At 34.9% G+C, this 24,891-nt stretch overlaps 1 protein-coding gene across 1 annotated transcript in view; it reads left to right on the top strand.

Moving 5' to 3' along the window:
• The window catches only part of LOC131434095 (TBC1 domain family member 31), a 34,277-nt gene extending 9,679 nt beyond the window's left edge, over nt 1-24,598 (top strand). Inside the window, exons 3-10 of the mRNA XM_058600741.1 lie at nt 6,561-6,674; nt 6,730-6,878; nt 12,189-13,411; nt 16,227-17,292; nt 17,604-17,806; nt 18,262-18,450; nt 20,272-20,379; nt 24,505-24,598. Coding sequence (XP_058456724.1) covers nt 6,561-6,674; nt 6,730-6,878; nt 12,189-13,411; nt 16,227-17,292; nt 17,604-17,806; nt 18,262-18,450; nt 20,272-20,379; nt 24,505-24,585 — 3,133 coding nt within the window. The 3' untranslated portion in view covers nt 24,586-24,598. The remainder of the gene's footprint in view (nt 1-6,560; nt 6,675-6,729; nt 6,879-12,188; nt 13,412-16,226; nt 17,293-17,603; nt 17,807-18,261; nt 18,451-20,271; nt 20,380-24,504) is intronic.
• The last annotated feature ends 293 nt before the right edge of the window (nt 24,599-24,891 follow it).

Genomic DNA, 24,891 nt, shown 5'->3' with positions numbered 1-24,891 from the left:
AACTTTAATTCAAATCAAGATTTGTGAAAATCGGTTCAAGCATCGCAGAGAAATCGAAGTGAATTTAGTTTTAGGAGTTTTTCTTCTCCACTTTCGGTGCTCACGGAACAGGAAAAGAGGGGACCAGTAGTGCCGAATTAAATTGTGATGCCCACAAGCTCTGCAAACTAGATGAATTTATCAGACAGTTTTATGGGATTTGTACCTGTTTTAACCATCGTTCGTGGAAAAATACTAATAAAATTGGTAATTTTCCACTTATCACGCTTTAGTTCCGAAACCGGAAGTCGGATCCTGATAAAATGTTCCAAAAATATTTAGGATATTACAAGACCTTTTTTTTGAATCCTAGTTTGCAAAAATCGGTTGAGTTGTTTCAGAGATAATTGAGTGTAAACTTTTTCTCAAATTTTCACATATTACCATATAACTTCGGAACCGGAAGTCACATTCAAATGAAATTCAATAGCAAGCTATGGGACCATAATACCTTTTATTTGAATCTTAGTTTGTGAAAATCGGTTCAGCTGTTAGGTGTACAACTTTGCTTCCGCCGTTTTTTCCAACATTTAAAGCTTTATTGCGAAAAAGTGCTTACAGATGTATTATTCAAAGTATTGTCCGTCGCTAGCGACAACTTTCTCCCATCTTTCCGTAAATTTTCTGATCCCGGCTCGAAAAAAGGAGTCCTATCCATGAAGCAATCTATTTTTCCAACTCCTCGAAGGATTGAAAATGTTGATCTGCCAGGCCGTGTGCCATCCAACGGAATAGGAGGAAGTAAGAAGGGGTGACATCTGGCGAATACGGCGGGTGGGGCAAGACTTCCCATTTCAGCGTTTCCAGGCGCTTTTTGATCACTTTTGCGACGTGAGGCCGAGCATTGTCGTGTTGGAGGATGACTTTGTTATGTCGCTTTTGATACTGTGGCCGATTTTTTTAAGCGCGCGGTAGCGATCAATGTGATGGTTTTACCTGGTTTTAAGAGCTCGTGGTAGATTGTTGTTCATCTTTGAAGGTTTTTTCTCTTCCACCATCATGTTTGCCTTCGACATCGAAATCACCATTTTTAAAACGTTGAAACCACTCCCGACACGTTACTTTACTCAGAGCAGCATCACCGTAAGTTTCTGAAAGCATTCGATGCGCTTCAGTTGCATTTTTTTCGAATTGTAATAGAAAAGTAAAACTTCCCGCAAATGGCGAGAATTGGGCACATAAACAGACAATTTCGAGCGTGAATAATACGAAAACAAGAACAACTGTCACTAAAACGGCGATGACAATTCGTTAGGCACTGTACACACTCACTTTAAAGGCATAATCATCCTATGTATTTTAACCAGCCTCAGCCGGTACAGCCACCTATCGGAAAATGGCGGAAGCAAAGTTGTACACCTGATATCTCTGAAAAAAGTGAGTGCATATTTTTTCATTTTTTTTGGTACATATCATCTCCGGAACCGGAAGTCGGATCGGAATGAAATTCAATAGCAGGCTATGGAACTATGAGACCTTTTCTTTTGAATCTTTGTTTGTGAAAATCGGTTCAGTCATCACTGAGAAAAGTGAGTGCATATTTGTGTTACATACACACACACACACACACACATACACACACACACACACATAGAGACATTTGCTCAGTTCGTCGAGCTGAGTCGAAGGTATATGACATTCGGCCCTCCGGGCCTCGGTTAAAAAGTCGATTTTCACAGTGATTGCATAGCCTTTCTATATGAGAAAGGCAAAAACGAAAAAAAAATATTTCCTTTACCCGAAAATATAGCGCTATAGGGACCGTGCACGAGGGCGTGGTTTAGTGGCCCGGCGACGACAGCGCACGAGGCGGCGAGTGGAAAAAATAATGCTACCATAGCAAAACATGTAAACTGAGTTTGAAAATACTTTCTAGCGTATTTTCTCTGTGGATTTTTTCCGAACCCTGGAACTATTCGCGTGTGGTGCGAACGATTGTTCAATATCGACTGACTATTAAATTTTGAGTCGAATTATTCATTCTGTATCTAAATACGGCCACGTCATTTTCTGTCATTGCAGTTGGATTTTTTAGTTACATCACAATAATCGAAAGAGAGAGTGATTAAAGAGAAACTGCCATTTGCTTAAACGCCCTAATGAAAAATCAACCGAGATTTGTCATATTCACTTAAACTCAAACACTCAAACGATATTCTCAGCACAATAAATGATTTTTTAATCGACTTGTCTGGAAACACTGAAATATATCTTGCTAAAACATTCTAATTTCAGACCTTTAGTAAAAATTGCTTCTGTGTAATTTCTTTTAATACATTCACTCATAGAAAATACCCCAATAAAAAGTTTAAATATTTTTTAAATGAAGTAAGTTTATCTTGAAGTTATTCTTACTTTCGCTGAATAGCAATTATTACACCACTCGCTATTACTTTATTTCTAGAGCAAAATAGACCCAAAAAACTTTCCATCCGTCGAACTTTGAAATGGGCCGCAGATTTAGATAAATTTAACTACTCGATAAAAAATAACTGCCCGACTGTCAAGTTTTAACTAAAAGTTCAAATAATTCGCAGGATGGTCCATACTTTTAGAATGGAGGAAGAAAATAAATTGCAATCGTAAAAATGCTTGCAAACTCACGAATACCCAGTTTGACGTATATTAAAAATACGAGTCACGAAACTAACAACAAATAATCATTTTATTGAAACGCTGAACTGTTTTGCCTTTCTCATATAGAAAGGTTATACAATCACTTGAAAATCGATTAGTAAAAATTGGCCAAGTGTCATATGCCATTCAACTCAGTTCGTCGAACTGAGCAATGTATCTGTGTGTGTGTTTCTCGAAAATGACTTAATCGATGTTGACCAATTTAGATTCAAATGAAAGGTCTCATGGTTCTACACGGAATTCTTGAATGATAGGGCAAAGTGTGTTAAAAATTGTGTACCGTCACTTCAAGAGTCCAAACGAAAAAAGTAAAAAGTTTTCTAAATTGGTCTCGAAAGTATTCCCGGTTTTCGAATGATAACGGCAGATAATAGTCATACATTCAAAAAAGGATTCCACTTACTTTTACACTTAGTTCGGTATTTCTAATCTTAGGTTCAAATGAATGATTTTATGCTCCTACCGAAAATTAAACATATTTCTCGGTTGCAATTAAAATCATGTTAGTTGATGGCCATACGAACCAACTTCGATTATACGTTTTCGGGTTCCAGTGCCCGAAATACCTACAATAGTGGAACTCACTTCGTTTTCTCATCGATGTCAGAGAACTGTTCCATTCTGTAGGTTGTACTAGTTAATGCACAAACAATCTCTTTGGTTTATTTTATGAATCGGAGAGAAATATTTTTAATAGTATACCACAGTATTATAAATGAGAATATGACTGATGTGAGAAAAGGATCATTACACCACCATGTTGTATTAAAACAGGTTTTTGACTATTTTATTCAGCGTGAACATATGGTAACAGTGTGAAGCTATGGTAGAGTTTTTTCGCCTATTCGCCACTAATGGCGCTACTTGTTATCGTGCACGGTCCCTATATGTGGTTCAAAATTTCTTATTTCATTTGAACAAATTTGTTTATTGAATCAAAAAGAAGTGATGATTGCCTTCACAATTTTGCTGGTCATTTAAAAAAAATCTCAGTTGATGTAATTCAAACTTTGTTTTAAATTAGTTGTAGAGTATGGTTGAATTCACCAAAGAGTTTCCAGTTGTTAAACTGAAACAACCATAATTATAATTGTTCTAAACAAATATTTGTTGAAACTACCTTCAAATCGGAATTAAACACAACCTTATCAGTTTATTTCGAAGCTCATAGTCAGTCACAGTAAAACAAAAATATGATTGTACCATAGTTTTCTCTCAGGGTTCGAGTGATCATAATCATCGTTGATTTTACGGAGAGTAATAACCGACGCCTAAAATCGGGCATGATTTTTCTCAGCGGTGAAATTTGATAATTTGATATTTTCGCAACACTGGTCCAAAGTGCAAATAACAGTTTCCCTTTGTTTACTTTCTCTTTTAATTATTCCGAAATATTCTTGTATTTTTCGATAGCTTTTTCAGTGCAGATTAATAGATGATAGTGTTCGTTATTATTATCTGCAAATAGTTAGATAGATTGCTAAAAGTATTGTAATCATCGAAAGAGAGAGCAAACAAAAAGAATCTGTCATTTGCAGTTAGAACTTATTCTAATGTTCATCGAAGAATAATATAAACCCATCTTCAAATCATCTGATTAGAAGCGTTTAAAATTACGGTGAATCTGAGCCTACTCTAAAAGTACAGCGTTTTCTGCAACCCCATCGCTCACCGGTGAACCAAAATTAATAGCGAATTGCAATGCAGTGAACACATATTTTAAATACAGCGCCGCACTGCACACCGACCAGATGACTACTCGTCGAGCGGATGACGAGACGAATTTCAACCATGTTTAAGCGTACAGTATTGTACACTAGAAGGATTAAAAAAGATTGTTTGATTCAACTTGCATTTCGGAAATTACAGGGTAATGAGTGACTGAAACTTCAAACTGTCATTTAAAACGACGGTCAATAAAATAATATCACGAAAAGTAAAAACACCGAAGAATATTCATGCAAAAAACACATGTGGAATGATAAAAAAGGTATTATGCAAGTTGGTTTTTTTTTAAACATTTAGTCTTTTCACATAACGCATAAAAAAATAAGCAAACCTGAAAATTCCGTTTTCGAGTTATAATCTTGAAAATTTCATGTCGAAATTTAGTTCATAAAGTCAAGACTGGACTGGACTGGAAATTTTTGAAAAGTTATAATTCATAAATGAAAAATTTCACTTCACTGTTTTCTATAGGTTAACGGTACCGCCGTTCATCTCAGCATCAGTAGTCATCTTATATATGAAAACCATTAGTTAGAGTGAAATCTTCTATTGCTGTTCGATAGATTGACTTTAAGGGTAAGATGAAAATAGATGCAATCGCTTCGAACTTTTGCGTTGCTATAACAGCAGTATCGAACTATTTTTTTCAGCAGTATTGCATCTCAGTTCCGAAGAAAGATACTGTATATGATTGTGTTACAATTCGTTGATTCAAAGTCGAATAATCGGAGAAACAATATGGTGGCTTCACTAATGAGATGACTTTTGGTACAATAACCGTTGCGACAAGAGGTCTAAATTTTCAAATAATAAAAAACATGGAGCGTCCTCTATCTACAAATCATAAAAACCATTACATAGTGAAACAATCAATTTTCAATCATAAAAATTCAATTTTGTTATATTCTTATATTTTTTGTGGAATGCATAGACTTTTCTACACACATCCAAAAATTAAAAAAATCTATCTACAGAGCCGCATCGAATGTTTGTTGAGGTATGTGGTGATCATGCTCTATCAGAAGCAACATACAAAAGATGTTTTACAAGTTTCAGAGATCATGATTTTGGGAAATGAAGAACGTGGAAAATCTTCAAAAAAGTTTGGCAAGTAATATTGAATGAACATGTTACTTCTAGTCAAAAGCGAATAGCAGCAATGTTAAATGTTGCACAACAATCAATTTACAACTTTCATTTATTTATTCAATTTATGATCGTTTAAAAACTATGGGTCCCAAAGGGTGAAAAATAAGTGCCACATGAATTGAATGAAAGACAGATGGAAAACCGAATTGAATGAAAGACAAATGGAAAACCAAAATACAATTTTGCTTCTAAGTCACGAAAGATAATCAGTTTTGCGTCGTATTGCTACTAAAAATGGATTTATTTTAAGAAGCTTGAATGGAATAAAATCATGGGTTAATCAGGAAAAACCTGATGTTTATGGTCGCAGAAAAATCAGATCGGCAATGCTCTGCGTTTGGTGGCATCAGAAAGGTGTGATGTATCATGAGCTTCTAAAACCTGGTAAAACTCTTCATACTAATCGCTACAGACAACAAATAAGCAATTTGAACCATGCCACTTGTTTTCATCGATGGGTCACGTGTTGGCTGTCTGATTGGTATGCTTCAAATGACGAACGTTTCTATCGGGGTCAATTGAATATATTTTTTTTTAAATTTTCCTATTCAAAATAGGTATTTCATTCTAAGAAAAAAAAAAAACGCTCGCCTTATACCGGAATACCTAGTATATATGTATGTTTAAATACAAGAAATTTCATTTGAATTCGAACATCGATTTATTTTTTGACTTAAGACTCACTTGGGCCTGAGCGTAACTTCCATGGAAATTTTCCAAAATGGTTGGTCAGATATATTTGGTGTATTCGGCAATGTTTTAAGTACCTGCGAAGGCTGTATGGAGAAAGTATACACTGCAAAATAAACTTGTATTCTAAATTTTACGTTACAAAAGGTAACTTAAAAATCGATTCTTTAAAAAAATGTTGTTTCTTTTTTTATGTTATGATGTGTTACACTCTAGGTTAAGATGGACCTTAATGAACAAATAGAAAGAATCATCCGTATTGGTTAAAGCCGGGTATAAATAAACGATATAAAAAAATTCATCCGTATTTTTTGCAGAACTCTTCTTTACATTCATCATTCAATTAACAACAACGGATTTGTGTTGCGAATAAGATTCACTCATGTGTGCTTCAGTCAGAATAATGAAAAACTAATCACAGTCGATCACAGGTACTAGAATATATTATTCAATTTGTGCATTTCTAGAACACTATAATTATTGTAGAGGAAATATTTTCGTGTTTGATTTAGCGAATGAGTTCCATTGGCATCTTAAAACACGCGTCGAGGATATTACAACAATTGAATGCATTCCAGAAAATGATCGTCTTGCATTGGGCAATAAACATGGATTCTTATATGTTGTTGATTATGGTAAGTTTTACTATTAATTTTTGTTCCGTGTGTTATCAATTAGTCAATCCCATTTGAACTCAAACGATCCTTTTTAATCACAATATCACAATATTTGGCAATAGTATTGCCAAAATCTCGAGTGATGACAAAAAACATTGACTCGTGTAAGGGTCGCAAATCGTCGCTTCCAATCTTAAATTCAGTTTCCTGAAGAAAGATATCATTTGAGTTTTTAATGTGGAACACGTTTTTGTTTTCTATATACGGGTGCAAACTAGAAACTCAAGAAAAATACACGTAGAAATGTGGTCAGGTTTTGAACAATTACAGCTCAGTCAATTTTGTATCAATTATTATTATTATGTCACCATTTGATTGGAAATATTTTTACGTATTGATTTGAATGCTCATAGCCATGTATTTTTAATTGTATGTCATTGAAATGTTGATGAATAGCTAGCAGTGTCCTATTTTGTCTGCTAAAAATCTCCGGCATACCGGATTTCCCTGCCATAGTCGACGGTTTTGAAGGAGTAAGCGATATATCAAAGGGAAAGCATCGCTCTGATTGGCCAATCGATGCAAAAGCGAAACTCTTGGAAGCACGCGAAGCTATAAATATAAGCATAGCTAACGATTCAGTCCTAAGCGTAGCATGCTAGAGGTAGGTTGTTGCTAGACAGCAAGACAAAAAGTGCCATAAAACGATTTGAAGCTTTAATTCGTATGCTTTGATCTTGTGTCATGCAAGATCGGATGAAATTTCATATTATGTCGTTCCGCCTGAGAAATTGACAACTTCCCCAGGGTAAATTTTGAGTGCATAAGATCAGTTTCTAATTTATATAAGATGAAATCGATTGATAATGAGAAAAAGTTTATCGCTTCAACCGAAATCGCAGAATGGTAGTAATGGTAGAGAAACGCTATAAAAATAACTGCTTGCAGACAAAACTTGAACACAAGCTTGACGAAGAGAAGCTTAAATGTCGATATCCGTATCGCAAGCATGTACAAACATATAATTCCAAACATTTGGGCTATTGATGTAATTTCGTCGGCTAAAAAACAAATACAAATCACGACAAATAGAGTCATATTCTGGGTTCGCGTGTTCGGTGTTGGTTCCTAATAAAGATCAATCTAAGCAGACTCTCGTGCGTTTGCGGATTTAAAAGTGGTGCATTTGCGGAATTTTGGTTGCCTTGTTCCACATCAATGGCTCGAACAACCCCATGGGGCTGATCCTTGTAATTTTTTAGGTAAACATGACATATTTTAAATTTTTAGAAAATTTTTGGATTTTCAAAATTCTGTATCTCCAGAAAAATGTTTTTTTACAAATTAAAATTCGCTTGATTATGATTACTACAATCTCTTGAATATAAAAATGTAAATGAACGATTTGTTCTGCACACAAATCACTCCCTAAACGCTATGGGTAACCAGAAACACTCTAACGGTAACTTTATCTTTACTGCTCTGCTAAAGTGAACATACTCGAGCAATCATTGAATAAATGACACATACTGGAGAAAGGCTCGTAATCGTAATAATTAGTAATCAGTACTATCTATGCGGCAAACAGCTAACAGGTCAAGGTCAATGAATTTACAACGGTCCTTATAATTAGGATGATTTTGCGGATCACTCCACTGTTTATTGAGAAGCACAACTCCAACTAATTTGTTTTAAATGTCTTTAATGCTGACTTGATAATGAAATGACAATACAAGCGCTGAACGAAAAATCTTATTTAATCCATATAGTGGTGTAATGATGCGTTTCTCATATTACTTATAAGATTCTGTCAAGATTTTTTTTTTCAAACTTGAAAAACATTGAGAGCAAAAACCGGAGATGGATTTTTCAATGCAAGAATCGTTTAAAACCATCTTTTCTGCAAGAACCGGACAAAATAACTTTGAATGCAAAAACCGGACAAAAACTTAATTGGTTCTTCCAAAACAAATATATTTATCCGATTTTTGCATTCAAAGTTTTTACAAACTGCCGCTGTGGGAACGCAGCATAAATCAAGTTGCCCTTAACAAACAAGCAAACCATGCTTCGTCCACAGCGACAGCCGGTAAAAACTTTGAATGCAAAAACCGGATAAATGCATTTGTTTTGGAAGAACCGGTTAAGTTTTTTCCGGTTTTTTTTGCATTCAAAGTTATTTTGTCCGGTTCTTGCAGAAAAGATGTTTTTAAACGATTCTTGCATTGAAAAATCCATGTCCGGTTTTGGCTCTCAATGTTTTTATCCGATTTTTGCATTCAAAAACACTTAAACGGGTTTTAGAAACTTTAGAAACGATTTTTGCTTTCAGCCATTCATTTATAGACGTTCTAATATTCGTTCAAAAGGTTTTGCGAATTTTGTATTTTCGCGGGCTACGTATGTTCGATTTTTTATTTTTTTGTGGTGTTTTTTTGAATGCCCAGTCAGTTTTTGACAGCTATTGTGAGTGGACGTGTTTTAGCTTGTCTTCGATTGGTGGAGAGCGTGTAAATTCAAAGAACTTTGGAAGTAGTCAGAGTACGACTTCTAAACTTTGGAATTATGGTTCCTGATAATATATCTGTCGATTAAATTAATAATAAAAAACCTGTTTTAATCCACCTAGTGGTGTAATGATACCTTTCTCATGTACATATAATATTGTGGTATTCTATTCAAAAATTTTCTCTTCGATTTTTGAAAGAAACCAAGTGATTGTTTATGCATAACATACAGAATAAAACAGTGCTTTGATTGCGTAAGCCATTCTTAAGAGAACGAAATGGGTTCACTATTATATGCACTTCCGGCACCGGAACCCGAGAACCGGTATAATCGAAGTCGGTTCGTACGGCCACCAATTAACATGACATACAAACTCTACTAGTACGCACTCTTAATTACGATTTAAATGTTTGTTGTATCCGAAAATATGCAGTAATTTCTGGTAGGACCATAAGACCTTTCAATTGACCCTAAAATTGGAAATAACAGTTTAGAGTCCAGTTTAGAATTTTTTACGTGTTTTGTTTCGCCGGTTTAAGTGACGGTGTACAATATTGAACACACTTTACCCTATAATTCCGGAACCGGAAGTCGGATCCGGATGAAATTCAGGAATTCCGTATGGGACCACGAGACCTTTCATTTGAATCCTAGTTTGTCAAAATCGGTTCAGCCATCTCCGAGAAAACCTAGTGAGATTATTTGACACATACACACACACATACACACACACACACACACACATACATTGCTCAGCTCGATGAACTGAGTCGAATGGTATATTTTCACTGGTCGGTTTTTCAAGTGATTGCATAACCATTCTATACGAGAAAGGCAAAAACATATTCGCGCTTTTGTTTCAACATAGTTTGGACTTAGTCGTATCAGAACTAGTTGCGGATTGCTACTTGGGAAGGTAAAATAGAATTCAATTCTTTCTTCTAATCATGCTTATATGATTCAATCTAGAATACCTATCCGTCTTTTCATATCTTCCGTCTCTCCCAGTTAATGCTTATCGAAGAGAACTAATCAAAATCGATATATAAATAAAACATCGTTTTCTGACATCTGTTTATTAAACCGTTTCCGGAAATATGCATATTGTATGGGTTATTAGGGAATATCGATCGACCGGAAGTCGTTATATTGAATTTAGAAACAAGCGCAACATTGTTTTCCGGTATCTGCTCTTCAAACCTGCTTCAAAAAATCCATATTGTAAGGGCTTTCAAAAAATATCGATAAACTAGATGCCAGCATGGATTTCGGAACAACATTAAACATTGTTTTTGTTTGCATCTTATAGTCAAAACTGTTTCAAAAGCATTCCAATTACAAGAGTTTCGAATGGATGTCTATAAACCGGAGGTCGCTCTCTTGGATTTCGAAACGATCCTAAACATTATTTCCCGTCTCCTAATAATCAAATCCGTTCCGAAGATATCCATATTGTAACGGCTCTCAAGGAATATCAGTAAAATGTAAGTCGCCATCTTGAATTTCGAAGCAACCCACAGTGGGAAAAAACCCAGGAAACCCGCAAAGAAATCGGGAATCATGGAAAAAGGAAACAAACAAGAGTGTTTCTTAATTAAGAAAAATCCAAGAAATTCAATGGAATGGTTTTTAATGGCTGCACGAATAACCATTCTGCTCGTTTAACCCCAAATGCCCAGCAGTTTTAGGGTTTTCTGTAGTATTTGTTCTGTAACTTGAAAAGAAAGAAAGTGCGGTCTACTGAAATAGCTTGATTTCATGTAAAAATGTCTGGAGAATCGAATGGAAGAGTGTACACTGGCCTCACGAAACGTTTTGGTTGCTTTTTTACCCCATTTCCTCCATTTCATGATATCTTATTGTGAATCGTCCTTAAATCTTGGTAGAACTTATTGAAAGTTTACTAAATCTAGCTTATCTTATGTAAAAAGTCTGTAGAATCAAATACCAGAACTTATACTGGCCGTACGAAACGTTTTGGTGGCTATTTTACCCCAATTCCTCCAATATGTGAAATTTTCATCTAAATCACCCTTAAGTCTTAAGGGAACCACGTTGAAAGTATACGAAAACTATCTTATATTATGTAGAAAAGTCTGTAAAATCGAATGCCAGAACTTATACTGGCCGCACGAAACGTTTTGGTGGCTATTTTACCCCAATTCCTCCATTTCATGAGATCCTTACTGTAAATCGTCCTTAAATCTTGGTAAAACTTTTTGCAAGTTTGCTAAATCTAGCTTATCTTATGTAAAATAGTCTGGAGAATCGAATGGAGAAACCTACACTGGCCGCACGAAACGTTCTGGTGACTATAGTTTGTTGACCTATCTCAATTAGTTCATGAGTTACAGAATTCTTTGCGGGTTTTCATAGATTTTTTCTCACTGTGCAACCTCAGACATCGTTTTTCGGTACCTACACATTAGATCCGTTTGGAAATACCCATAGTGTAAGAGTTTTGAGGGAAAATCGTAAATGGAGGTTTGGGTGTTTAATTTCAGAGAAAATAACTTCTCTACATGAGGAAATTGAAAAGATAAGAAAATTATACCTACCGATTGCAGATCATACAATAATCTTAAACTTTTGCAAAAACATTTTATTGATCAAATAGAATCGAATTATTCACACTTCAATACAAAATAAAAACAGTCATTTTTTTCTGGCCGTTTTTACGAATTCAGTTTTACTTGTTGAATTTTTGTATTAGTAGGTCCGGTAAATTCTGTAAAAAATTGACCTATGCGTCGAAGCAACACACTAGCAAATTAGCAAATACAATGCTGATATTTTCATTTTCTTCATTCAATAACTTAGATTCTGATGACGAGATAGTTCGTGTAAAAGCTCATCAAACCCGAATCGCATCTATAAAGTTCCCGCCTTGGTACGAGAAAACTCCCCTTCTGCGTCAATCAAACCAGAAAATAATTTCGCAGAAAACGAAAACTGTTTCGAAATCAGCAAAACCTGATAATGCAAATGTCCAACTATGCGCTTATTCAACCAAAAGTTCGCTTTTCCTAGTAATTACAGTGGATTGTGCCATGCTGTACGATAAACACAATTTTGTCGAACTGCACAGATTACATTACGGAATACCTAGCCAAACGAAGCGCCTATATGAGTTGCATTGGGTACCGAGGAAGAACATGCTAATGTCTTGTGGAATTGATGGCACGATTCAACTCTGGACATACGATTTCCAACTAATTAAAGAGCTGAACGTGAAGAAGTTGAAAGCAAACTACTTGAGGCAGTGTAGAGCAGAGTTTATCGGGTGCCAACCAACGGAGTACAATCTGTGTAAAGGAGACCGCTCTCATGGGGAAATTGAGCGACTAATTCAAAGCATGATTACCGATGAAAATTCAAATGGATATGTAAAATCGGTTCAATTCATCCGAAGCGGGAAGTTTTTGATCCTTAATTGCTTGGACAATTGTATAATTATACTCTGTTGCACATCCTGGCAAATATGTAAAGCACTGACCCTGTCTGATTTGCACTTTGGCCATTTCGAAATATTGCAAACAAATCAACATTTTCGCCACCGAGATAATCTTACTATTTTAGTGCAAACAATAGAAAATGATTTGTTGCTATTGAACTTAGAGGATGGACACAAAGCCAAGATAGATTCCAGATTGGAATCTAAATGTTACAAATTCCGTCTATCTTGCAATGATAAAATGCTGGCGAGCGTGTTGAAAACAGGTGAAGTTTTGCTACATAATTTGGAATTTCTATCGCGTACGTTTTATGCAAATAAATTCAATCATTCGGCTCCAAGGGACAGCTCAACTACTAGTAAAACACATTCCCGGATAGCACATGCGAGCATTCCAGCTAGTCAACGTCAGAATGCGAGAGATTGTATGACGAATAGTAATTTGGCAACCTCTCCACCGAGCTCGTTGTATTCCACACCGGCAACGATAGCATCTTTCGCATCAATGAATTCTGCTCAGAGCGTGCCTGTTTTCCGGAAAGAGAGTAAACTGAAATTAGACAAACGGTTGGAGGAAATTCGCGATAAGGTAAGCGGTTATTTGATTGCACCGTCGCAGTTTTATAGATCTTGATTGTTTTCTAACGACTTCCTAGACACCTGCACAGTAGTTAGATTATGATATGTTATATATGATGGGATAGAAATAATAGTTCAAATTAGCTCCAAGTGTAATAATTCTAGTGATGGTAGTATCTCGTGATTTTTTAGTTATAATTTTGTATTTACGTGTTGAAGAGAACAGGTTTGTATGAAATTGGGATTGTCCACTAAATACACCCGCCTATGCCTATGACCAGTTCCTTACTGGAACCACCAATTGTTGGTGAGAGACACTTTGCTAAAGAGTTTAATGAAATTCCATCAGCTTCTCACAGGAGCCGCCAATATTGGTGTTTGGGGAAACTTTTCTTGGTTCTAAAAGTTTGTACCAATCTGGATTTTTCGTATAAGCCGGAGCGGCCGGATAGCATTCGTAAAGAACTATCCGCCTTGAAATCAATTTGCACGTCGTCTGATTTCGGAAGAGTAACGAACCTCCTCTTGACTGCAGTGAAATGCAATTATTTTATTTTCACAAAATCCTAATTACACTAAAAGACCGAAATCAGCATTTTGGCGAAAAAATTAGTTGGTTTTTTTACTTTTTGAGACAACTAAAAAAATCTTACTTTTGCTAATTTAGATTTTGTAATTCTCATTCCCCTAATAATAACAAAATATTAGTCGAAATGGTTATTTTTTAGTTGAATTCACCAATTAAACGTGCTGTTATTTCTTAGCTAAGGCACACTCCTTCATTCAACTAATTTTTTAGTTGAATTAGAAAAATAAAATGTTGTTTTCAACCAACATGAATGGTTGAATTGGCTTCTGTAATCTGCAGCTATATGGCGCCCTGTGACCGAAAAAATGGTAACACCTTAATGACTACTAGCCACTAGATGGCACACTACTACCGAAAAGAGTTTTTCTGTCGCGATTGTCTTTTCTATATTGCAGACCCTGTCAGCTTGGGGCGAAATCAATCTTCAGTTCAGCAACGCCATCGCATAAACTTCTTTTTAAAAACTGTTATTCTGAATCGCTGTTTTCTTCATTCGAAAAAAACAAAAACATTCGAAAGAAACAAAAAACTTCGTTCGATATATACAATTAGAGTGCAACATTCGAAACTCACTTCACTGTTCCACGTAAAAACATTATTACGCACAATCACATCAAATGCGCACAAATTCCGAATAAATTCACTTTTCACTAAGAGTTTACGGCATTTTTACATATCGGTTTAGAAATTTAAATATGGATATATCGTAACAAATGCGAAAAACATCAAAACAATTTGCAGGCAGTTTCAACAAGGCTGTCCTTTTTAGCTTTTTAATTGATTATTTTGTTTTGCTTGTTAATAAAACCAATTTGTTTTATTTGTACTGTTCTTCAGCAATGGTGGTAATAGATAAATAGAAACAAATTTTCTGATTTTTATAACAAAATTAGTTGTCAATGAGAATTTCGTGTTGGATTGAAATACTGCTTGTTTGTGTCCAGGACATTCGCCAACTAAACACATTCTTTAAAAACAAGATTTTTTTTTAAACAAAGTAAATTCTGAATTTCAACTAATTTAATAGTTATTTTGGAAATTTTGTTGTTAATATCAACTAATTCAAAAACAGTAATACGAATTAGGCGCAGTGCTAATTCCGGTCGATCCGTGATATATACAGATTATTTTTGTAACACTGACAGTAAATGTTGCGCAACATATATCGCATCGCATTTACACTTTTCTCTTTCTGTCCTGTGACTAGGATTCTAGCTCAATCGTGTCCCTAACTATATCTACGCGCTCATCTAATTTTGCCTGCTTGTTTTCATTTGCCATTACAAAATTTCAATAAGAAACGTTTCTGGTGAAATTAAGAGGATTTTTTTCTGCGTTTTGCTGTCATTGTCCGCCAAGTGACAGCATTTGAACACTGAATGATTATGACAAAATCAACAGATATGTTAGTTAAATCAACAACATTTAAGTTGAAACAACCAAGGCGTGAAGCAACAATTGCAATATTGTAATTTTAGGATCTGCGGGTTCTCCGTGTGCATGATTCAAAGTAGAAAAGTATAATTTCAAGAGTATATTTCTATACATACCAACGTGAAAACTAACAAATGAATCGAACTAGCCATATATAACTGTTTACACCTTGTTAGTTATTTCATCTAAATTCGAAAATTATGTCTGATGCTGGTCAAACAACCACAGTTTGGGAGTATCGGGTCAAAAATTTCAAAACGGAACTCATTTTATTTTCTCAGTGAACCGAACTGAATTTTCAAATCTTAGTTTCAAATTTCATTTAGAGCGACGGTGAACAAAATGGAAGAAATTCTTTTAAACATGGTTATCCAAAACAATTTGTAGGTTATAATAGTATATACCAGAATAATCTTTTTCGTTTTTAATCAAAATTCAATAGATTTTTTTTTTTGAAAAATACCACAGTAATATTTATGTGAGTATGAATAATATGAGAAAGGCACCATCACATCACCAGGTGGATTAAAATATGTCTTTTCAGTAGTATTATTTTGATAATCATTTTAGTAACATTCAAATAAATAGATGTTTTTCTCAATTTGGATGTAATTGCTACTCTATTGAACTAACAGTGAACACATCAATTTTACAGCAACAACCACAAAAAAGTGCATGAATGTCCGCACTGAGAAGTCGATCACATGACATTGGTATTCGCACAATTCTAATCCTTTTTTCTTTCCTCAATGGCGAAACTCTCATTGCAGCTTTTTTTAACTTCTGTTTCGTTATATTACAGATGTCTAAAACGCTGGACAGAAACAGACTACTTCCCATACTCATCGAGTTTGGTGAATATCCCGAAAAGCATCGGACTATTATTTGGCGCACATTGTTGGAATTACCACAAAACTCTGACGGCTTTAATGTTTTACTGATGAAGGGACATCATCCTTGTGTGTGTGACTATGATACTAATTTTTCCGACATCGAGCCCCGGATTGTGCGGAATGTTAAAAAAATTGTGTCCTGCCTAGCACACTGGTCACCGGTTTTTGCACATTGTGATTTTTTGCCGTTTTTCGTGCATCCGTTTGTAAAGATTTATCACAACGATTCGCTAACTTGTTTCGAAGCCGTTGCTACAATTTTGCTCAACCACTGTCAGCTGTGGTTCGAATTCGCTCCGTTGGAACCATTCAATTATTTGGGTATGATAGAGAATATCCTGTGTGAGTACGAACCAAACTTGATGATTTTCTACCGCGAGCACAATATATCTTCCCGAATCTATGCGATGACAATGATGGAAATGGCTTTTGCGCAAAATTTCAATGCCAATCAATGGCGTCGGCTCTGGGATCATGTGCTCTCGAACGAATCTTATTTTGTGGTCTTTTTTATCGTTGCGTATAACGCGGCTCATAAATCAAGCATCATGAAGTGCACCTCGGAACATGAAATCAGAGCATTATTCCACGAACCAGCCATGGTAGATATCAAAAACATACTAAAAAGAACTTACAATACAATGGAGAAATGCACAGATAACATCCACCCGCGGTGTTATATGAAATCGTTTCGTTCCCTCAACGGGATTGCAGGCTCTGATATGAAAACTAATGATTTGTATCGTCAAAAGTATAGTTTGAGTAGTAGCGAATCTATATACAATAGCACATATAGTAAATTTAATCATTTTCCAAAAAAATTAGTCGATATCAGGACAAATCAATTAAATTGTTTGAAAAAGGAGCAAGATCAACTCGAGTCGAGGATTTTGGAAATGGAAAAGCTGGAGCGTTCTCTGCAAAATAAAGTAATGAATGTGTTGGTACAGGATGAACATGATATGCGAATGAAAGGTAGGTTATTATTTGTGATAGCTATTTCGTTTTTTTTGTCAGAATTGAGCAACAACTGTTATCGTTATCAGTTGCTGATTTAAATAGTCGAAATTAATCGAGCCAATTTTTATTGGCTTCGCAAAAAAAAATTTAGTCTACAAAATCATCGAAAAAAAGTTGTTTCCTGTACACAGTCGCTCTGTATAACGACGGCTACATTTGGGCTATAAGAATTCTAAGATGAATTTGACGTATTTTATCACACTCAATCAATATTCAATATATCAACGGATTGGAAAACTATATGATTGATTTCACTTTCATTACAGAAGTGGAACGGAAGTTCGAGGACACACTGGCAACCGAAACGAGAAGAATTGATATGCAGCGGAAGCTATTGTTGTTACACAAGAAAAAAATTCGGAAACTAGAAAACGAGGCTCTTTTGGAGAGCAAGAACGTTCAATTGAAGCATAATGTCGCAACTCGGGAAGCAGAACTTGATAAACTATTGAAAACATTGCAACGTGAGGTAGGTTTTGTAATAGACAATATACTGATTTTCCAGATCGTAGATAACTATCTGAACGACGTCTGAAATATGGTCTTTCGATGCACTGCTGTCAGGGTAGATATGCAGAGCATTCTTTGCTCACAAATATTCAATCGAAATTGACCTTTAAAGAAATAAAGGGAATGCATCAATTTATTGATAATGATAATCTCTAATGTTAGCCAAGAAGCGCAGTATAAAATTATATTTTTATCTCAGTAAAATCATAATTGAACATCTTGTTTACTCTAATATTTAAGTTTAATTCTTCAACTAACATGCAGCTTTTATTTTCATTGTATCTACAGTCAGGTACTCTATGTATAGATTCAGCTTTTTCAATAAAATGTATTGTGCACTGGAACTGATTTAATAAAGCATTCCAACGTTGTACACCAGTCCTGGTAAAAACTTATCAATGCAATTATTCACAGAGGCAGCAAGAGGAAATCGACATGTTGATTGCCGAAGAGAACATCAAACTGAAGCAAATAGCACTGCAGTCATGCCACTGGGATTCAAATTTCCAACAAGTAAACGATTGTTCTTTGGAGCAGCGTTATTTTCAGGCTATTCAACAGTTGGAACGTCAGAAACAGAAACTATATCAGGATATTGAAAAGGTATTTTTGCTGTTTTCATTCGATGTGTGCTTCGAGTGTAAGTTACCTACATATGCTGATCTCATACACAATTGGATCAGAATAGACATTGTGTCAATGTATGAAATGCTTAGTGTCAAACGAATAGAATAATCCGGTAAAAAGTGAGATATTCTCGCTAACTTCATAGTACCATAGGTATACTTTTCTGCTTACGAAAATCACTCGTAAAAACATTTAATTACTTATGCGTTAAACTTTGCTCTTCACGTAATGAGCTATGCATTTTTACCGTCCTCGAGCTATACATTTTTTTCGTTCATTTTTTTCTTACATTTTATCAAATGAATCTTTCTATCATTCTTGACGACATTGCACGTAAACAAAAACATCATATTAGCAAGATATTCAGCTCTTAAATTTCATGAACAAATCATGAGAGACATACTTCTTTTTGCAAGCATCAGGCCTCCAGTCGAGTTTACATCGAAGCTTGTACATACTTGTGCGTGAAAAAATGCTACAATCATAAGGACTGTACTGTACTGTATTGTACTGCAAATGACAAAAATAATGATTTCAAAAATTTATTTTATGTCGGATATTTTTGAAATTCTCAGGAATGAAATACACACATATTGGCTATGTTCATGCAAAGTTGGCTTATTCAACCTCCTTTACTAAGGTAAATGCTCGCACCTTGAATTTAACACTACCCATTAAAATCCTTGCAAATAGTTGCGCCATCTAACATTCATTCAATCCTTGTCGTTTTCGAAGACTTTCCCGAGTTTTGCGGATTTGCCTCATTCGGTACATTTTTGGCTTCGTACTACTGCATCCCTGGTTTCGCGCAATGACACGATGCCAGATTCCCTCAAAACATGCGTTTGAGTGTTTGGTAAGCTTGTTGAGTCAATTTGATTTCTCTCCTCTCCGTGAAACGTGAAAACAACTTCAATTTTTTTGCGCCATTTAGTGAATGTTCAATGTTTGGTATGCGGTACCGATTGCAAGTATTTTCGACCTCAGTTTTTGAGGAACGAAATTTTGCGGAACCCAAAATTTGTAGAAATGTTCTCTAAATTTATAAACATAACATTAAATATAGTAATGGTTTGTATAATTTATCAAGAGTTTGGTTTTCAACACATCAGTGCATTAGCAGTTTATGTTGTACTAATAATGCCACCTCGAGGTTCAATATAAACCGGTAAGCAGACGTAGTGTTAATGCTATTTGCAACCTCAGACGAAAACAAATTTATGACTCGTCTTAAACATATAACAGTACCTCAAGGTTGCCGGTTTTTCTCATTTGTTTTACGTTTTGCAGCTGACTCTTCTGTTAATGCATCAGAACTCGAGGGCATATCCTTTCACCAATGTTTTTTTGTTACATTTTTGTTGGCTTTTCTAAACAGATATGTGATAATTAATCTACCAGATTATTAGTTATTGTGGAGCACTAAAGTTTCTCCTGTATCTTTCATGTGAACCCATGAAGTTGTTCTGTGCATGTAAAAAAAACTTTAGTATATCTTACTTGTAAGTGGAAATACACACACGATAAACGAACTAGCCCTAATTCTGGCCCAAGGAGAATTAATTACATAATAAAATGTACGGATCAACTCAGACAAAATGAATTTTTCTTGCAAATACCTTCATCCGATATGATACAAAGGAGTAAAAATCTATATTATTTAATTATCTGGATATCAAAATGACATAAGAGCAAGATTGATTGACAGGTCAATACACACCGAAAATAACACTGATTCAGTTAGAGTTTTGATGTTAGGGTTTTGTAAGACGTTTATTTTAATCCCTATTTTTTCAGGTTTCTGATTATACCTCATGCAGTCTGTTATGTGAGAATCGCATCACAAATCCCAAGCAAGCTGTCGGAACTAGTAACATAGGTTACATAAGAGAAATTGGATTAGAGGTACGTAGATACATAGTTTTGAAAATTATACCTAAAATTAATACGATCAGTATCTAACGGGGAAATAGATTGGAAAACTGACATTGTTATGTAGACAATGATGTAATGAAAACCGCGAAAATGTTACCGCAGAGACGGGACTCGAACCCGTAGCTAACTCCTAACCGGGGAAATTGTTTTACCAATTAAACTACCCTGCGTATGAAAACACATGAAGAGAAAGTCCAATTGATTGGACGAAACTAAGCATGCTTCGCTGTACTTATCACGATCACGAGTCTATTTCTACCAATCTATTTTTGCACCACGATACTCTGCGGTAACGGCTAAGTACAGCGAAGCATGATTAGTTTCGTCCAATCAATTGGACTTTCTTTTCATGTGTTTTCATATGCAGGGTAGTTTAATTGGTAAAACAATTTCCCCGGTTAGGAGTTAGCTACGGATTCGAGTCCCGTCTCTGTGGTAACATTTTCGCGGTTTTACCTTTTTTATATATATAAAAAATAGGTATAGAATTCGCTCAAACTTTAGAAAATTTTTCCGAGGCCCGGAGAGCCGAATGACATATACCAATCGATTCAGCTCGACGAACTGAACAAATGTCCGTGTGTGTCTGTATGTGTGTTGTCAACTAAGAGGTCGAGATCTCAGAGATGGCTGGACCGATTTTGATCAAACTAGTCGCAAATGAAAGGTCTCCCCGTCACCCAAAACGCTATTGAATGGTTTTGAGATCGGATGTTTACTTTTTGAGTTATACGAAGTTTTATGTCAAAATTTTCAGTTTTTTGACAGTATCTGTCACAATTGAATTGAGAATATGTTTCCAGACTTAGATTCCGCACGGTAATACCTATCCAACAAGCCATAGATTGTTAAAATCCGTCCATATTTAACGGAGATATCGAAATTTTTGTGTAAACGACTTTTCCCCTTATTCCAGCAGTAGAATTTTTGAGCGCTGTGTGACAAAGAAATGCTTGGGAGCAACGGAAAACACGATTTTTTATACTGTGACATACAATCGTTTCTAAGTACCAAAAAGACTGTGTACAGCATCCTTTTTCACGACAATTTGCCTTGGACCGATTATAGCACGGTTCGTTTTTGGCAACATAATCGTTCGAATATGACATATGTAAACCAGATGATATCAGCATTTTCAAGTTGAAAGTTATTCCATAATTATATTCATTTAAACTACTTACAGCAATAAATGCTGGAAGAACATAACTTCCATATACCATACGATTCAGTTCGTCGAGATCAGCAAATGCGTGTATGACAAACAATTTCACTCAATATTTCTCGGAGATGGCTAAACCGTTTTCTACAAACTCAGAACTACATATGAAAAGTAGTATACTCCCAAACAAGGTTCCTGAATTACGTTTGGATCCGACTTCTGCTTGCGGAACCACAGGATGATATATGAAACGAAATTAAAATAATGCAATTCATTTTTCTCGTAGATGGCTGAACCGATCTAAGATTCAAATGAAATCTAAGAATCATCTATGATTCAAATGAGAGGTCTTAAAATCCTATAAAATTTAGTCAGATCCGATTTCTGGTTTAGGAGATACAGGGTTATTAGTATAAAAATGTCCATTTCACATAAATTAATCAGGTTTATCGGGTTTGCTGATTTGGATAATCGATTACGAAATAAATTTATTTCAATTTAAGCGGTATTCAGTTTTCGATTCGGAATGTCCACCCCAAATTTTAATTCGCACTACAATTTCTTAAAGATGTCTACACACTCCTCGGGTGAATTTAACTGATTTCGGCTACACCGATTTTAGAACTACGGTTCCAGTATCGAATCGTTTCTCAAAGCTCAATCATTTTTTCAAAAAGGCCAAATCGAACTTCAAAAACAAAAAATCAAATTAAAGAACTTAAGGTCCCATACAAAATTGGTGAATTTTATCCGATTCTGGAGTTTTTGAAATTCATACAGATATAGAAGATGTAAATTTTTTGGCGTAATAATTTATGGCCATTCGAATCATTTTGGGTTATGCTAGTTCCTGAATACCGGGTCTGGAAGTACCATAAATAACTCTAAAGTGGAACTAACTTCGACATCTCATGGAATGTTCAATCGATTGTCACACATTAAGATTGAAATTCGATACGACTTGCAGTTTCGACATTACAGGGTAATGCGTGAATAAAATCTCAATTTGCCGTTTAAAACGACGATAATTAAAATAATGTCATGAGAACTAAAACACCTAAGAATATCCATGCAAAAACACATGCGGATTGATGAAAAAAGGTATCATCTCACTGCTAGGTGGATTAATCACGTTTTCATTACATCATTGTGTTCATATGTCAGTTTTTCAATTTGTTTCCCCGTTAGATACTGATCATATTAAAACTAGCTCAAGACGGCTCTACGTCTTAACAAAGACTAAAACAAATCGTTGTATACATAAAATGTTAATATTGATATTTCGTCAATGAATATCTAAATATATTTAATTTATCATTACGAACCATACACTCATTATGAATTTCAAAATGATACACTGTAATGTATAGAACTGGGCATTAGATAGGTTTATATTAATGTAAAACGATTCTAGATAGAAAAACATCCAAACTGTAGAAGTTTTTCGTTACCGAATCTCAATTTTCTTTTATGTTCATTTTCAACATAGCATACCATAACATAAATTATATCATTGTGAATTATTACTCGTTCTGGGGAGGAGGACATTCTATAAAACTGTAGAAAAGTTTCAAGCATGTTAAACGACTGTAATTAAAAACAACTCGAATAATCGAGTTTTGTATCAAATGGCCAGATTTAGAATTTACAATTGGTGTAGACACGAGACATTTAAATTTACAGAAACTAAATGGAAAATTTAAAATATTCAAAAAACTATAATTCAAAAAGCGATTTTAATATATAGTATCATTTTTCTAGAATGTCAAAAAATAAATTTGAATTTGGTTTAATAGTTCAGAAGATAGGATATTTTTGAATGGACATGGTCGATAAATCCAAGACTAAAATTTTTCGGGAAACCATACACACTTAAAAAAACCCTGTGATTTTACATCTTATTAGATGCACATAAATGGAGCGTCGCAGTTCACGCAAATTTACGTGGAAGAACACTTAATATTGTGTCTAAATCTCCATAATATGAAATTCATTGAAATAAAAAAAAATACTGATAGCAACAGCCGCGACTTGAACCTAGAATCATCGGATCGCAAGTACGTCTGCTAATCGACAGAGCTACGGAAGCATGCATCTGCTAGGCTGGTAAAAGGTGCATTTAAACTCATACAGTCGTTCCTGATAGCAGAACGCAAGTTACAGCCGAAACCAGTAAAATTCAAGCTCATCTAATATTAAGTCATTCCAAATGAAATTTTCGAAAATGTATGAAGGTACATATAGTTCGTTTTTCTCCGAACAGTTATTACCTCAATATTTCTTCTTGAAATATTTCTAAACAGCATATCATAAAACTCACGAAATTTGGCGTTTTCGTTTCGAAGTTTTTGATTTTTTGACAAATAAAAAAATACTGGTCTTTCCAGCAAGATCCTTTTTAAAATTTGATAATAGGAAATATTCACTGAGGGCTAAACCTAGTGAATATAGTGGATGCGATTGCAATCCAATTTTAAATCATGGAATTTAGTCATCGTGGCGTAATTTGTTTTTGATCAGCTGTGAGAAATTGTGGCTTTGCGAACAATATTTTCATATTTTGATATCTTTACGATGTCAGTTATCTTCTGCAACTTTACTTTGCGATTTTAATTAAACTGCTTGAAGCAGAGCCTGGATAATGCTTATCAAGTCATTTTTTGCTTGAACAGTTTTTTTTCTGAACGTAGCTTCACTGAAAGCACAGTAACTAAAACACCAATGAATCGAATACCATGAAATTTTACAAATGACATCAAAAGTAAGCCTCTATCAAACGCTAAAGAAATTTTTATTTAGTGACGCTGTCTGTCAGATTGGGAACCTATTGACAGACGTGTTATGTTTTAAGTATTAGTAGTATTAAATATCTAGAATACTTCGTTATAACCTACTTTGAGCTAATCGCTTTTTATATGAATGTTTTATTTTAATAGGATTACTCGAAAAGGATGAAGCAGATTTCGGCTCAACTGGATCAATTGGCTGGAGTACAACAGAACGACATTAACTTATAATATTAACTTTACGCTTCAGTTTTTTTTAAATTACTTTATTGCTTAAATATATATCAATCAAATACAAATACGTATTTTTATTGTTAATAAGCAGACGGATGATTTTTTGTCTAGGCTTCCATTAAATGGTATATTTTTTAACTTTTGACCTTCTCGTATATATTGTTTTCGCTAGAGAAAACTGTAACTGACCCAGGGTAGTTTCATCAAACAAATAATTTTCACGAAACTTAGTTGGGATCGCTCTTAGCAACGGTGGTGTGAGCAAACCCGAATCAGGTCCGAAACTGAATTTCAGTTCAATCA

Source organism: Malaya genurostris, chromosome 3 (genome assembly GCF_030247185.1).
Source record: "Malaya genurostris strain Urasoe2022 chromosome 3, Malgen_1.1, whole genome shotgun sequence".
NCBI lineage: Eukaryota > Metazoa > Arthropoda > Insecta > Diptera > Culicidae > Malaya > Malaya genurostris.
The sequence above is the reverse complement of the archived record's forward strand: the minus strand, read 5'-3'. Positions and strand labels throughout refer to the sequence as shown.